The 12,201-nt window shown below is 40.8% G+C and overlaps 1 protein-coding gene across 2 annotated transcripts in view; it reads right to left on the bottom strand.

Annotated features, from left to right (window-relative positions):
* LOC125461474 (ubiquinol-cytochrome-c reductase complex assembly factor 1) overlaps window positions 1-12,201 on the bottom strand; it is a 127,904-nt gene that overhangs the window by 20,440 nt on the left and 95,263 nt on the right. For both annotated transcript variants that reach the window (XM_048550298.1, XM_048550300.2), the window contains one exon: window positions 3,678-3,755. In XM_048550298.1, coding sequence (XP_048406255.1) covers window positions 3,678-3,755 — 78 coding nt within the window. The remainder of the gene's footprint in view (window positions 1-3,677; window positions 3,756-12,201) is intronic.

The raw sequence follows: 12,201 nt of genomic DNA on the forward strand, positions 1-12,201 counted from the left end.
ATAGGGTGGATAGTCAGAATCTTTTCCCAGGGTGGAAATGTGAAATACAAAGGGCCGTGGGTTTAACGTGAGAAGGGGGAAGTTTAAAGGAAATGTGAGAGGGCACATTTTTATTTTACACAGAGGGTGGTGGGCGCCTGGAATATGTTGCCAAGGGAAGTGATTGAAGCAGATACAACAGCAACAGTTAAGTGGCATTTAAACAGACATGTGGACAGGCAGGGGGTAGTGGGGGACAGACCATGTGCAGGCATAGTGGGCCAAAGGGCCTGTTCCTATGCTGAAATGTTACATTCTATTTTTGTATCAGTAAACTTAGCAACAAAACGCTTAGTCCCTGCATTCAAGTCACTGAAGTCAAGTGTAAAAAGTTGATGAGCCATCAGTGATCCCTTTGGCACCCCAATGCTATCTCATGTCAACGCAAAAATGACCCATTTGACCTGACTGTATGATTCTTGTTGGTTCCTACTTCTCTATCGATGCCAATACATTACCCCATACACCATGAGCTCTTATGTTATGTAGTAAACTTGGATGTGGCACTTCACCAATTACCTTCACAGAATCTAAGTATACCATATCCACAGACTGTCCTTTAGCCATGTGTATATTACTTCTTTAAAAAAACTCTCATTAATCAAACTTGATTTATTCTTCACAAATCCATGTTGAGTCTGGCTGATGCATGATTTTTTTTTAAAGAGCTCTTCCAAAACCTCAGTGTTAGATTCAAGCAATTTACTTATGACAGATGAAGCTGAACTGGCCTGCAGTTTCCTGCTTCCCATATCCTTCCTTTCTTGAATCCAGAAGGTATATTTTCCATTTTCCCATCCAATGGGGCCTTTCCAATAAAGCGAATTTTGTAAAATTATAATCAACATAAAACAACATTTATAATATCTCAGCAGTCACTTCATTTAAGACCCCAGGGTAAAATCCATCAGGATGTGGGACTTATGAGATTTTAGATTGAGTAGTTGCCCCTTATTATTTCCTTGGTGGTTGTAACGGTCTTAAGTTCTTCCTTCCCTTTCCCTAATTGATTCACAATTATTTCTCAAACATTATTTATATCAAGTACAGTGATTAAATATACAAAGTGTATGGTTCAAGTCACCTGCCATTTCCTCATTTTCCATTATTAATTCTCCAAATTCAACTCTCCAGAGGGCCAACACTCACTTTAGATTCTCTTTTCCTTTCATTCTTTGCTTGGGTGCTTATTCGTCCAATCTACTAACTTGCCACTAATCTTCACGGAATTGTAAGCTCTTACTTTCAATTTGATACAATTCTTAACTTCCTTAGAAAACCATGGAAGATGCATCCTCCTCCCAGGGTGTTTATATTCTACTGAATGCGCTTCTGCCGGAAGTTATATGGTATCTTGTTAAACATCTTCCACTCTATCTTTACGGACCTACCCCTTATAAAAACTTCCCAGCTCACTTTCGCTAGCCCTGACTTCACAACTGCCCTTCTTTAAGTTTAACAACAGTTGTTTTAACAACATTCTTTCCTCCCTCAAATTGAACGTGAAAGTCAATCATGCTCTGATCACTGTTACCCAGGGGCTCCTTTTACTATGACGGCATTAACTGATCTGGTCCTATTGCATATTACCAGAATCATCTGCTCTCTAGTTAACGTAACTGCCTGTGCTGATTAGTGTACAAACTCATCTTCTAGGCTATCTTTGCAAATTTGATTTATCCAACCTGCATTTACTGCCATTCCTTTCTCAAATTCTCATCATTCCTCCACACACCATCCTACAATATGGTCCCTGTCAGGTTTGCCAATAAACTATTTCCACAAGTGACTTTTTACTTGAAGTAAAAGCAAAATACTGCAGATGGTGAAAATCCGTTAAAAAAAACACAACGCTGGAGAACTCAGCAAGTCAGGCAGCATCTGTAGAGACAGAAACAGACTTAATATTTCAAGTTCATTAAGGTTCTTCTTCAGATGATAGACACATTCATATATAAACCTAATGTGAATTCTATACACCACAGAGATTTTCTATTCCACCACTTTCTGCCTCTTCTAAGTTCTAACAATTTCTGTTCAAAATGCAACAGCGATCATAATGATGATCATTGTTTTTGGAATACGAAGAAGATAATGGATCCACAGATGCTCAGGCACATTGATGCGGTACAGAGTGTTAACTGTGTAGCTCCAGTCTACGGTCACAGTTGGAAACAACTGAGGCATTTTAAACTCATATGTTGTGACATAGATATTGCCCTTTGGGTGCTGCACATAAGCAGCAATGGCACATTGACACTGATCCTTTTAAAAAAGGACTAAATGCTCTACAGGTCAGGCTCTCCAATAAGTTCCTTCTCACATCAACTTTCTAGAACCTTAGGCATGAATCCGCACCACTTCAGATTTACTAAAAAAAAAATTAACCAAATAAAGGTGTCGCTGGCTGGGCCTGCTGTGTTCATTCAGCTCTATACCTTGTTATCTCAGACTCTAGCATCGGCAGTTCCTACTATCTCCACCAAAACTAAATTGCCTTTGGAAGGGAGAATTCCAAATTTCCACAAAACTTGTTTTAAGAAAGTGCTTTGATTTAAAAAGACATCAGCTGTAGATGGTGTAGCCCTATTCACTGTGGACTTTTGGTCTTTAAGTGATTCCTCGAAGTGCAGTCCTACCATGGTTAAATGCTTAAGAAAGACTTCCAACTTTATTTCTTTATTTTCCACTTAAAACTCAGAAGGTCTGCAATGTCTAACTTTTACCCTAATTTTGTATGTTTTTATGCCGTATTATAATCACTGCAGTTTAACTTTTAAATTTGTTCTTTCTTTTAAATTTGTTCTTTCTTTCTATCTAGTTCTTAAGATTCTGTAACCTAGGTATTGTGCTTGTACAAAAGATGGTGCCTCACGAGGCGACATTATACACTTTCTATTGTACTCCTGTACTTGAGTACACACATAAACCCAAATCAAATCTGAAGGCTGAACAGACTGTCATACCGGACACATACAATGAACCAATAATTCTTAATCTTGAAAAGTTTCTCCTATTTTCCAGAGGGCCAGAATTTCTGAATTATGAAATAGAAGATTAAGGAAGCTATACTAAATTTGTCACAAACTATTTAGACTTCAGCTGTTGGACTGTATCCAGTTATGAGCATCGCACATCAGGAAAGATGCGACGAAATTGGAGAAAGGGCAGAAGAGGGTTTTAAGAATGAAGTTTCTCATCCCTGGAGCCGGTTATGAAGACAGATCGCAGAGGTTAGGACAATCTCCTTTGGAGAGGACGAGGGTAAGAGAAAATGTTTCAAAATCATAAAATGAGCTGGGTAGAGAAGACAGGAAGAAACTATCGCCACTTACAAAAGGATCAGAACAAGAAACAGATTTTAAATCATGTCCAAAAGGAAGTAAATGCAATGTGAGAAAAACCTTGTTTATATAGTGAGTGGTTTGGGTTTGGAACATGCTGCCTGGAAGGGTGATGGAGGCAGGTTCAATTGATGTATTTAAGATGGAATTAAACAATTATTTAAAATAGAAATAACATATAGTACTTAGAGGAAAGGGCAGGCTCATTTAGAGAGCGAGTGCTAACACAATGGGTCAAATGGACTCTTTGTTCACTGTAAAAATTCTGTGATTTTAAAAATAAAAACCACTCACCTCATCATATCCAAAAATAGCGGCATAGAAGGTTTCCGTCATAACTCTCATGTTCTCCTTGAGCACAACAGATTCGATCTGAGAAGCACAAATTGTACCACAAATGAATATTTGGCATGTAATCGTTTGCACCTTTCTTTAGCTGGAGAGATCAGACACTAAGATACGAGCAGAAATGTACAACATCAAATCCAGTGGTACTCAGGCATGAACAGTAGCAGCTTCTAAGTATATCCTGAAATAGTTACCAGTAACTAGTTTGCTTACATGACCTACTGCTTGTGTGGAACATCATGACTGCATGAGCTAGTTGGGATGAATGACCTGTTTCTATGTTGAATTGTTTAATATTTTCATTTCAAAATCACAGCATTCACAAGCCTTTGGTCTTATCCTGTCCTGTCTCCTCAAGCAAAACAAAGGCACACCTATGTATTGCACTGGAAGTGGTGGAAAGGTGACAGGGGTCTCATTGACGTGGATGAACTTAGTTTGCATAAACTTCAGCTTCTTCTGCCATTTAATTATACCTTGGCTGCTCTTACATCCTGACAAGCACAAAAGACCACAACGGAGAAGTAGTCTGAATCATTGATTTCCCAACCATACTTCCCTATACAGTCTACTCATATGACATCAGATGGCTATTTGTAAACTAGCTCAGCTTAATTTTAAAGCACACACTCACTGAACATGCTCTGTGAGTCAACAACTTTGGATGAAAAGTAATTCTCTTGCCAGTTCATCCAGTTCTATTGTTATTCTATGGTTATCAAAGTGATGCTCAAGTCCTATCCCAGTATTAACCATATCCCATTCTCCTAACCCTTGATCTCCTTACTAATCAGGAACCTATCTAGCTCTGTCTTAAGTACACTCAATGACTTGGCTTCTATAGCTTTTGGTGACAATGAGTTAAAAAGATTACACACACACTGGCTGAAGAAATCCCGCCTTGTCTCAGTTCTAAAGGGTCACAGCTCCATCCCAAGGCTGTGCCCTCAGCTCCTAGCCTCTCATCAGTGGAAATATCTCTTCATTTTAATTCTATCCAGGCCTCTCGCATTCTGTAAGTTTCAGTCAGAACTTCCCCTCTTCCTTCATAGCTCCATCGAACACAGACTCAAAGTCCTCAACCACCCCTCACATGACAAGCGCTTCATTCCTGGAATCATTCTTGCATACCTTCTCTGGATCCCCTCTAAAGCCAGCACATCCAGATACTGGGCCCAAAACTGCTCTCCGTATTCCACGTGCAGTCTTATACAGCCTCAGCAGTACATCTCTGCTCACGTATTCAAGCTTTTTTGAAATGAATGATAACATTGCATTTGCTTTCCTAAATGCCAACTAAAATGGTAACCTTAATAGAAATCTGAACTAGGACTCCTAAGTTCCTTTGTGCTCCAGATTTCTGAACCCTTTCCCATTCAGAAAGTAGTGTATGCCTTTATCCTTCCTACCAAAGTGCATAACCTCACACTTTCCCACATTGCATTTTATCTGACAATTCTTTGCTGGCTCTTCCAGCCTAAGTCCTGTGCAGCCTCTCCTTTTTGTCATCACTATCTGCCCCTCCAACTACCTTTGTGTCATCTACAAACTTAGCAACAAAGCTCTCAGTTCCTTTATCCAGGTAGTTAATGTATAACATGAATAATTGTGGTCCCAACAGTGGTCCCTGCGTAACTCCACCAGTCACCTGCTGCCACCCTGAAAAAAATCCTTTTATCCCTACTCTCTGCTCCTGCGAGTCAGAAAATATTCTATCTACGCCAGTACCTTGCTCCTAACTCCATGGGCTTTTATCTTATTTTTTAAGCTCCTGTGTGGTACCTTGTCAAAGGCCTTCTGGAAATCCAAATAGATCACATCTACTGGCTCTCCTTTATCTAACTGGCTCATTACCTCCTCAAAGAATTCGACCTCCTCTTGACAAAGTTGTGCTGACTCAGCCGTATTTTACCATGCACTTCCAAACTCTCCACAATCTCATCCTTACTAATGGACTCTAAAATTTTGCCAATGACCAAGGTCAGGCTAACCACCTACATCACCTCAGGGGAGGTGATGGCCAAGTGAATATTATAGCTGGACTGCTAATCAAGGGACCCAGACAACATTCTGGGGACCTAGGTTTGAATCCCACCACAGCAGATGGTGGAATTTGAATTAAATAAATATCTGGAATTAAGAAGCCAATGAAGACCGTGAATCCATTGTCGATCATCAGGAAAGACCCATTTGGTTCAGTAACCTTTAGGGAAGGAAACTGCTATCCTTACCAGGTCTGGCCTACATGTGACTCCAAACACACAAAAATGTGGTTGACTCTGAACTGCCCTCTGGGCAATTAGGGATGGGCAATAAATGCTGCCTAGTCAGCGACACCCTCATCCTGCGAACAAATAAAGTAATTTCCCATCTTCTGTCCATTTTGTTGCTGCCTCCCTTTTTAAAAAGGGTTGCATTAGCGACCATCCAATCTGTAGGAAATGTTCCAGAGTTCCAGAATTGTTGCTGAAGTGACTTCCTTCCGTTCGTCCACCTCTTAGAACCCGGTGTTTCCAACATTTCTGTGATGTTATTTGTGGGATCCTTTAGGAACACACAACTGAAGTATGTATTTATTTGGTTAGCCACTTCTTTTTTGCCTATAATAAATGCCCCTGTTTCTGACTGGAAGGAACTCATTTGTTTTCACTAATCTTTTTCTCTTCACATACCTACAGATGTTTTTTCCAGAGATAATGGGAACTGCAGATGCTGGAGAATCCAAGATAACAGAGTGTGAAGCTGGATGAACACAGCAGGCCAAGCAGCATCTCAGGAGCACAAAAGCTGGCGTTTCAGGCCTAGACCCTTCATCAGAGACAGAATGTTTTTTCCAGTCAGTTTTTGTGCTCACTGCAAGCTTACTCTCATCCTCTATGTTCCCTTTCTTAATCAATCCCCTGGTTCTCCTTGGCTGAATTCTAAACTCATTCATTCTTCAGTCTGAGATAGCAAGGTGTAGAGCTGGATGAACACAGCAGGTCAAGTAGCATCAGAGGAGCAGGAAGGCTGATGTTTCAGGCCTAGACCCTTCTTCAGAAAATGAAGAACACTTTGCTATCTCAGATTCTCCAGCATCTGCAGTTCCTACCATCTGTGCAACAATCTTCAGTCTATTGCTTTTTTGGCCAATTTATATGCTTCTTCCTTGGATTTAATACCATCTTGAATTTTTCTTGTCAGCCATGGTTTGGCCACCTTTCCCACTGTTTTAGTGCCAGACAGGGATAATCAATTGGTGTAGTTCACCCATTCACTCTCTGAATGCTTGCCGTTCACCTTCCACTGTCATCCTTTTAAATAATGTGCCCCAATCTATTTAAACCCAGTACCCTAGTCTCAGAGTCAACTACATCACTCTCCATTTTGATGAGGAATTCGATCATATTATGGTTGCTTCTTCCCAAAGGGTCGTGCACAACTGGGTTGCTAATTATTCCATTCTCCTTAAACACTACCCAGTCTAGGATGGCCTGTTCTCCACTTGGTTCGCCAATGTATTGATCCAGGAAACCATCCCAGGAATTCCTCTTCTGTTGTATTGTTACTAATTTGATACGGCCAATCTACATGCAGATTAAAGTCAGCAATATTTTGTTCTTGCACTGGTCTCTTAACTTCCTGCTTAATGCCATTCCGAACATCACCCCTATAGTCTGGGGGTCTAGGTACAACCATCACTAATGTTTTGTGTTGCTTGATGTTTCTCAGCTCTAACCCATAAAAATTCCACACCTATTATCCTTCTTTACTATTGTGTTAATTTCCTCTTTAACCAGTAATGCAACTCCACTTCCTTCTCCTTTTTGTCTGTCCTTCGTAAATACCGAATACCCCTAGCGTTCAGTTCCCATGCCTGGTCACACTTCAGTCATGTCTCTGTAATCTGACTACATTAGAACTGCTTTCATCTACTTGCGCAACTAATTCACCCACTCTATTATAAATTCTGTGCACACTAAGGCACAAAGCCTTAAGGCCTGTCTTTTACACTATGTCTTCTGTTCCCATTATTTTTCCAATGTGGCACTGTTTGATCCTGGCCTTTAATTTCTCTACCTATCACTTTTCTTACTCCCCTTTCTGTCTTTTACTCTTGTCCTTGATTCACCTTCTCTGACTCCCTGCATGGGATACCATCCTCCTGACATTTTAGTTTACAGCATTGCTAACCACTCTCACAAATACTCACCTTAGGGTATGTGTTGTACGTAAACAGTTGGTTCACTCTATCTTCAATTCTTTCACGTCATAAACTCTGTTTTATTATTAAAACCAAATCTGTGGCATTGTAATGTACCTGTGGTTCAGTGCAAAGTGAAAGGCCAGCTCCATAAAACCAAAAAAAATACATATTTCAATGTGGAATCTGATTTGTCCAGTAATAACTTTCACTGGGATCATAACACCACTGGATGCTTGGGAGGGAAATGTGGGCAATGGACAAAGATGAACAAATGTGAATCCCCGCAAACGTGAACTGGCAGGGTGTTTGGATTTTGACTTGTGAAGAAATGGAAGACTAGAAAATAAAAATGCAGATTTTCAAGTGCCATATTGCGAGTTTCCACTGTAATCATTTCGTAAACCTAATAGTGTTTGTCAGGAAAATTGGCCAGGTGCAGGGTAAAAGACTCAGCCCTGGCAGTTAAAGCACTGAACTTTATTTTGAAAAGATACATAAAAATTTGAAACCTCAGAAGCATGTGCTAGTCACCTTCAGGCAAATGCAGCAAGCCAAAGAACACATTAAGTTGCCTGATAAGTGAATATTTCTACGACATTAATGTTCACATAAAACCCAAACCATTTGCTATCTAAACTGGTTATAACCGTTCCTGTTAACTCAGTACTATCCTTGTGTAAATTTCTAGTACAGTTAAACAAACAGCTCAGCAGTGGATTACACATCATAGCACTGTTTCATGCCCGGCTGTGCTGAAACATCCCACTTGGATGTTGAAATAGGTACATTTCTGACATCCCACACAATTATGGCAAGATAAAATTTTATATAAAGTCTTTTTGAAACTGTTTACACAACACTTTATAAACTTCTTACTGGATTTTAAAAAAAGTTAGCCGAGAATCGATTGCAAACCTAGCAAATCAGTGCAAGTCACATGGTGGAATCTCTGGCCCAGTAGTAACAGCTTTGGTTGTTGACTTATAGGAAAAGTAGAAGCTGCTTGTGTAATTCTGAGTCCAAAACAGCCTGCTTCCAATGCACCAGAATTAAGCTCCCCGGCCAGTGTCTTAAATGAGCTAAACAGCAGCCAATTAAAGTGCCATACAAACATCCAAGGAGCCTTAAAAACCCTGGCCTTCCTGACGGCTGCTGTGCCCACCGACATAAACAGCAGCAAGTTTATTGTTATGCCCTTTCAGTCTGTTAGTGAAACAGACTCTTCCCCACTTCCCCACCCCCATATCCCTCAGAGCAAGGGGTGCAGAAGGCAAGCTGGAATACATTATGAGCTGAACACATGCAGTAGCTGGACTGCCAATCTCCAACAAGGAGGGAAAACATTGCCTCATTAAATAAACTGACAAAATAAAAGAGAAGTAAAACAACACACAACACTTGCTCTTAAAGAAAGAGCAATTAAGTCCGAGAGGGTAAAAAATCCTTTTAACCCTGAGCTAATTTGTTGAAATAGTAGTTGAATTTTATTGTGGAGCATTCCACAGAAATATTAGGCAGGATTTCCACATGTCCCTGTGCGTGAGGGTGCACTTTGAAAAGTGTGTTGCTAGATCGTGTCTTAGAGCCCTGCACCTCCAGAACATTGCAGTTTCCAAAGTGCAGGCTGGGGGTGAGCGGCAGGAGGAAAAGAGACAGCGAGACAGCAATCTGCCAATCTCCAAGTAACTGCCCATTGTTGCAGAGCTTGTTAGCGGCTGCAGAGGGCCAGAAGGAAATTTCCAAAGAATCAAGGAAGAAGATCACACATATTAGGCCACGATAGTGCACAGGTGTCAGGAGCACAGCACAGAGTCATTGTGTGAAGATTGGTGCCAGGTTAGTGCTGGGAGAAAAGGGTCATTTAAACTTGCTCAAGATGGTACAACATTGCCATTGCTTGAGTAGAAGAGAGAGTTAAACATTTTGTGATTAACCATTTGGTCACTTGCATGCACCATGAAGTTCCTGGCCCTCTGCTTTCTTGCCTGCCACAAACTACAAGGCAGGCCCAGTCCTGGCTGACACCTGTCTTTAAGCACAGAACTTGACAGCCAGTTCCTTCCTCTGGGCAGTGTCTTACACCATTATTTAGCTAAGCTTGTGCTATTAGGGTCTCTTCACATTAAAACAGTTTTGCATCATGAGGCAGAACTGGGGTGGGTTTTATACCAGGGAACAATCCAGCCTATTGTCAAAATTTTGACGGGATGAATAATTTCCTGAACGGTATCATTATTCTTTGAATTTACAATCAAAATCCAAATCTTCCTCCCCATTACTGCAGTTTAGGGGTCACAGGTCAAAAGGTGAACCTTCCCCAAGGGGACCTATCAACAAGGCAACAGTCACGGAGCTGTTTACATTTGAGCGCATTAGATCTGATAAACAACAGAATGAAGACAACAGTTTATTTGTTCATAAAATGTGAGGCTGGATGAACACAGCAGGCCAAGCAGCATCTCAGGAGCACAAAAGCTGACGTTTCAGGCCTGGGCCCTTCATCAGAGGAAGGGTCTCTGATGAAGGGTCCAGGCCCGAAACATCAGCTTTTGTGCTCCTGAGATGCTGCTTGGACTGCTGTGTTCATCCAGCCTCACATTTTATTATCTTGAAATTCTCCAGCATCTGCAGTTCCCATTATCTCTGAGTTTATTTGTTCAGATGAGTTTTGTTAAGAAGAAACACTGAGATCTAAAAAAGGAGGCTACATTGATATCGCACCTATGATAACCTCAAGATGCATTCCAAAGTCAATGAATAGTTTTTAAAGTGTATTTACAATTATAATTACACAGACCAACATCCCACAAATAAAGCAGAGGCTATGTAGTGAGATTGGAGAGGGCGAGATTGCTGGTCTTAAAACAGAGATGGTTAAGAGCTGATTTAATGGAGGCAATCAAGCTCATAAAGGGTTTCGATGCTGCGAATAGGGTCAACTCTTTCTATTAGTTGCAGCATTGGAGACAAGGCAGATTTAAAACAATTGGTAAAAGTTTCAGAGGGGAGGGGCATTGAATAGTTTATAGGTGATGATGATCTAGAATGCAATGCCCAATGGAGTGGTGGATGCAGCTTCAACAGTAGTGTTCAGGGATGTGTAGCTAGATACAGTAGTCATGGTAAATGCTACGGGTTATTGGGATAGGTCTGGAGACTGGGTCTGGGTCTGCCCTTTGGAGGGGTGGTGCAGACTTGATGAGCTGAATGGCCTCTTTCTGCACTCTAGAGATTCTATTATTCTATCTGCTTAGCAATGGGGATCAAGTAGAACTAACTGTATTAGCTCATTGAAAGAACCAACACAGGCACATGGGGATGAATGGTCTCCATACGGGCTGTAAGATTCCATAAATGAGATAAATTAACAATTAATGCTTCGGTGAAAGCAGTTCGGGGAGAATTACTGGTCAGGACATTTGGGAAACAGCACAGTCCTTCAGTAGGGCCGTGGGAGGTTTTACATCCACCTGAATCAGTTAGTTTAACTTCTCTCTAAAACAGATCTCTAACAATGTACCTTAGCACCAGCACTGAAATATCAGCATCTGATACGTGCTCAAGTTCCTGAATTGAACTTGAGCCCACTGACCCTTTGGGCTCAGTGTCTGCGGTGCTACCACTCAGCCAAGGTGACGCCCAATATGTGTATGTTAAACTTGCACAATAAAGTAATTTGACAGGACTGAGCAGCGTTGACAAGGACTCTGCAGGAGGCTGAGGAGTGCAAAAGACAAGCAGAACCAATAATTAATCTTTCTGCATGATACATACTGGGCTGACTGTCCCTTGTGAAAGTCATGCTGCATGCAGGAAACTCTAACGTTGGACAGTTAGACATTTGAAACAGAGAATCAAGTGGGAATTTGGTGAGCTAACAAGTGAATATATGGAAAATAAAGTTTCAAGCTTGAGGAGTTAAAATAATCCATACAGGCTTTTCAGCAGAAGTGCTAGAAAGGAAAACCTCCATAAAAAACAAACCAGATAAATTACCTATATTCTAAAATCTTGACCAAGCGCTCAGCTCTTAAAAAAAAATGTACATGTGAAACTTGACTAAAACACTTAAATGCGCTGAGGTCAGGAGCTCTTTGTGTTGTTTATACAGCTGTGTCAATTTTTGATTCGCAAACTTTGCCGACAAGTTTAGCTCAAACTTTCTTGATTAACCGAGTCATGCTGAAAAAAAAAGGGGCGCCTCTCACTAACAGCTTTGCTATTAGTTTAGCTCGCACCTCAAATCTCAGAAATTCAATGACCTAAATTCAAACAAACATTAGC

This window comes from Stegostoma tigrinum, chromosome 19, assembly GCF_030684315.1.
Source record: "Stegostoma tigrinum isolate sSteTig4 chromosome 19, sSteTig4.hap1, whole genome shotgun sequence".
NCBI lineage: Eukaryota > Metazoa > Chordata > Chondrichthyes > Orectolobiformes > Stegostomatidae > Stegostoma > Stegostoma tigrinum.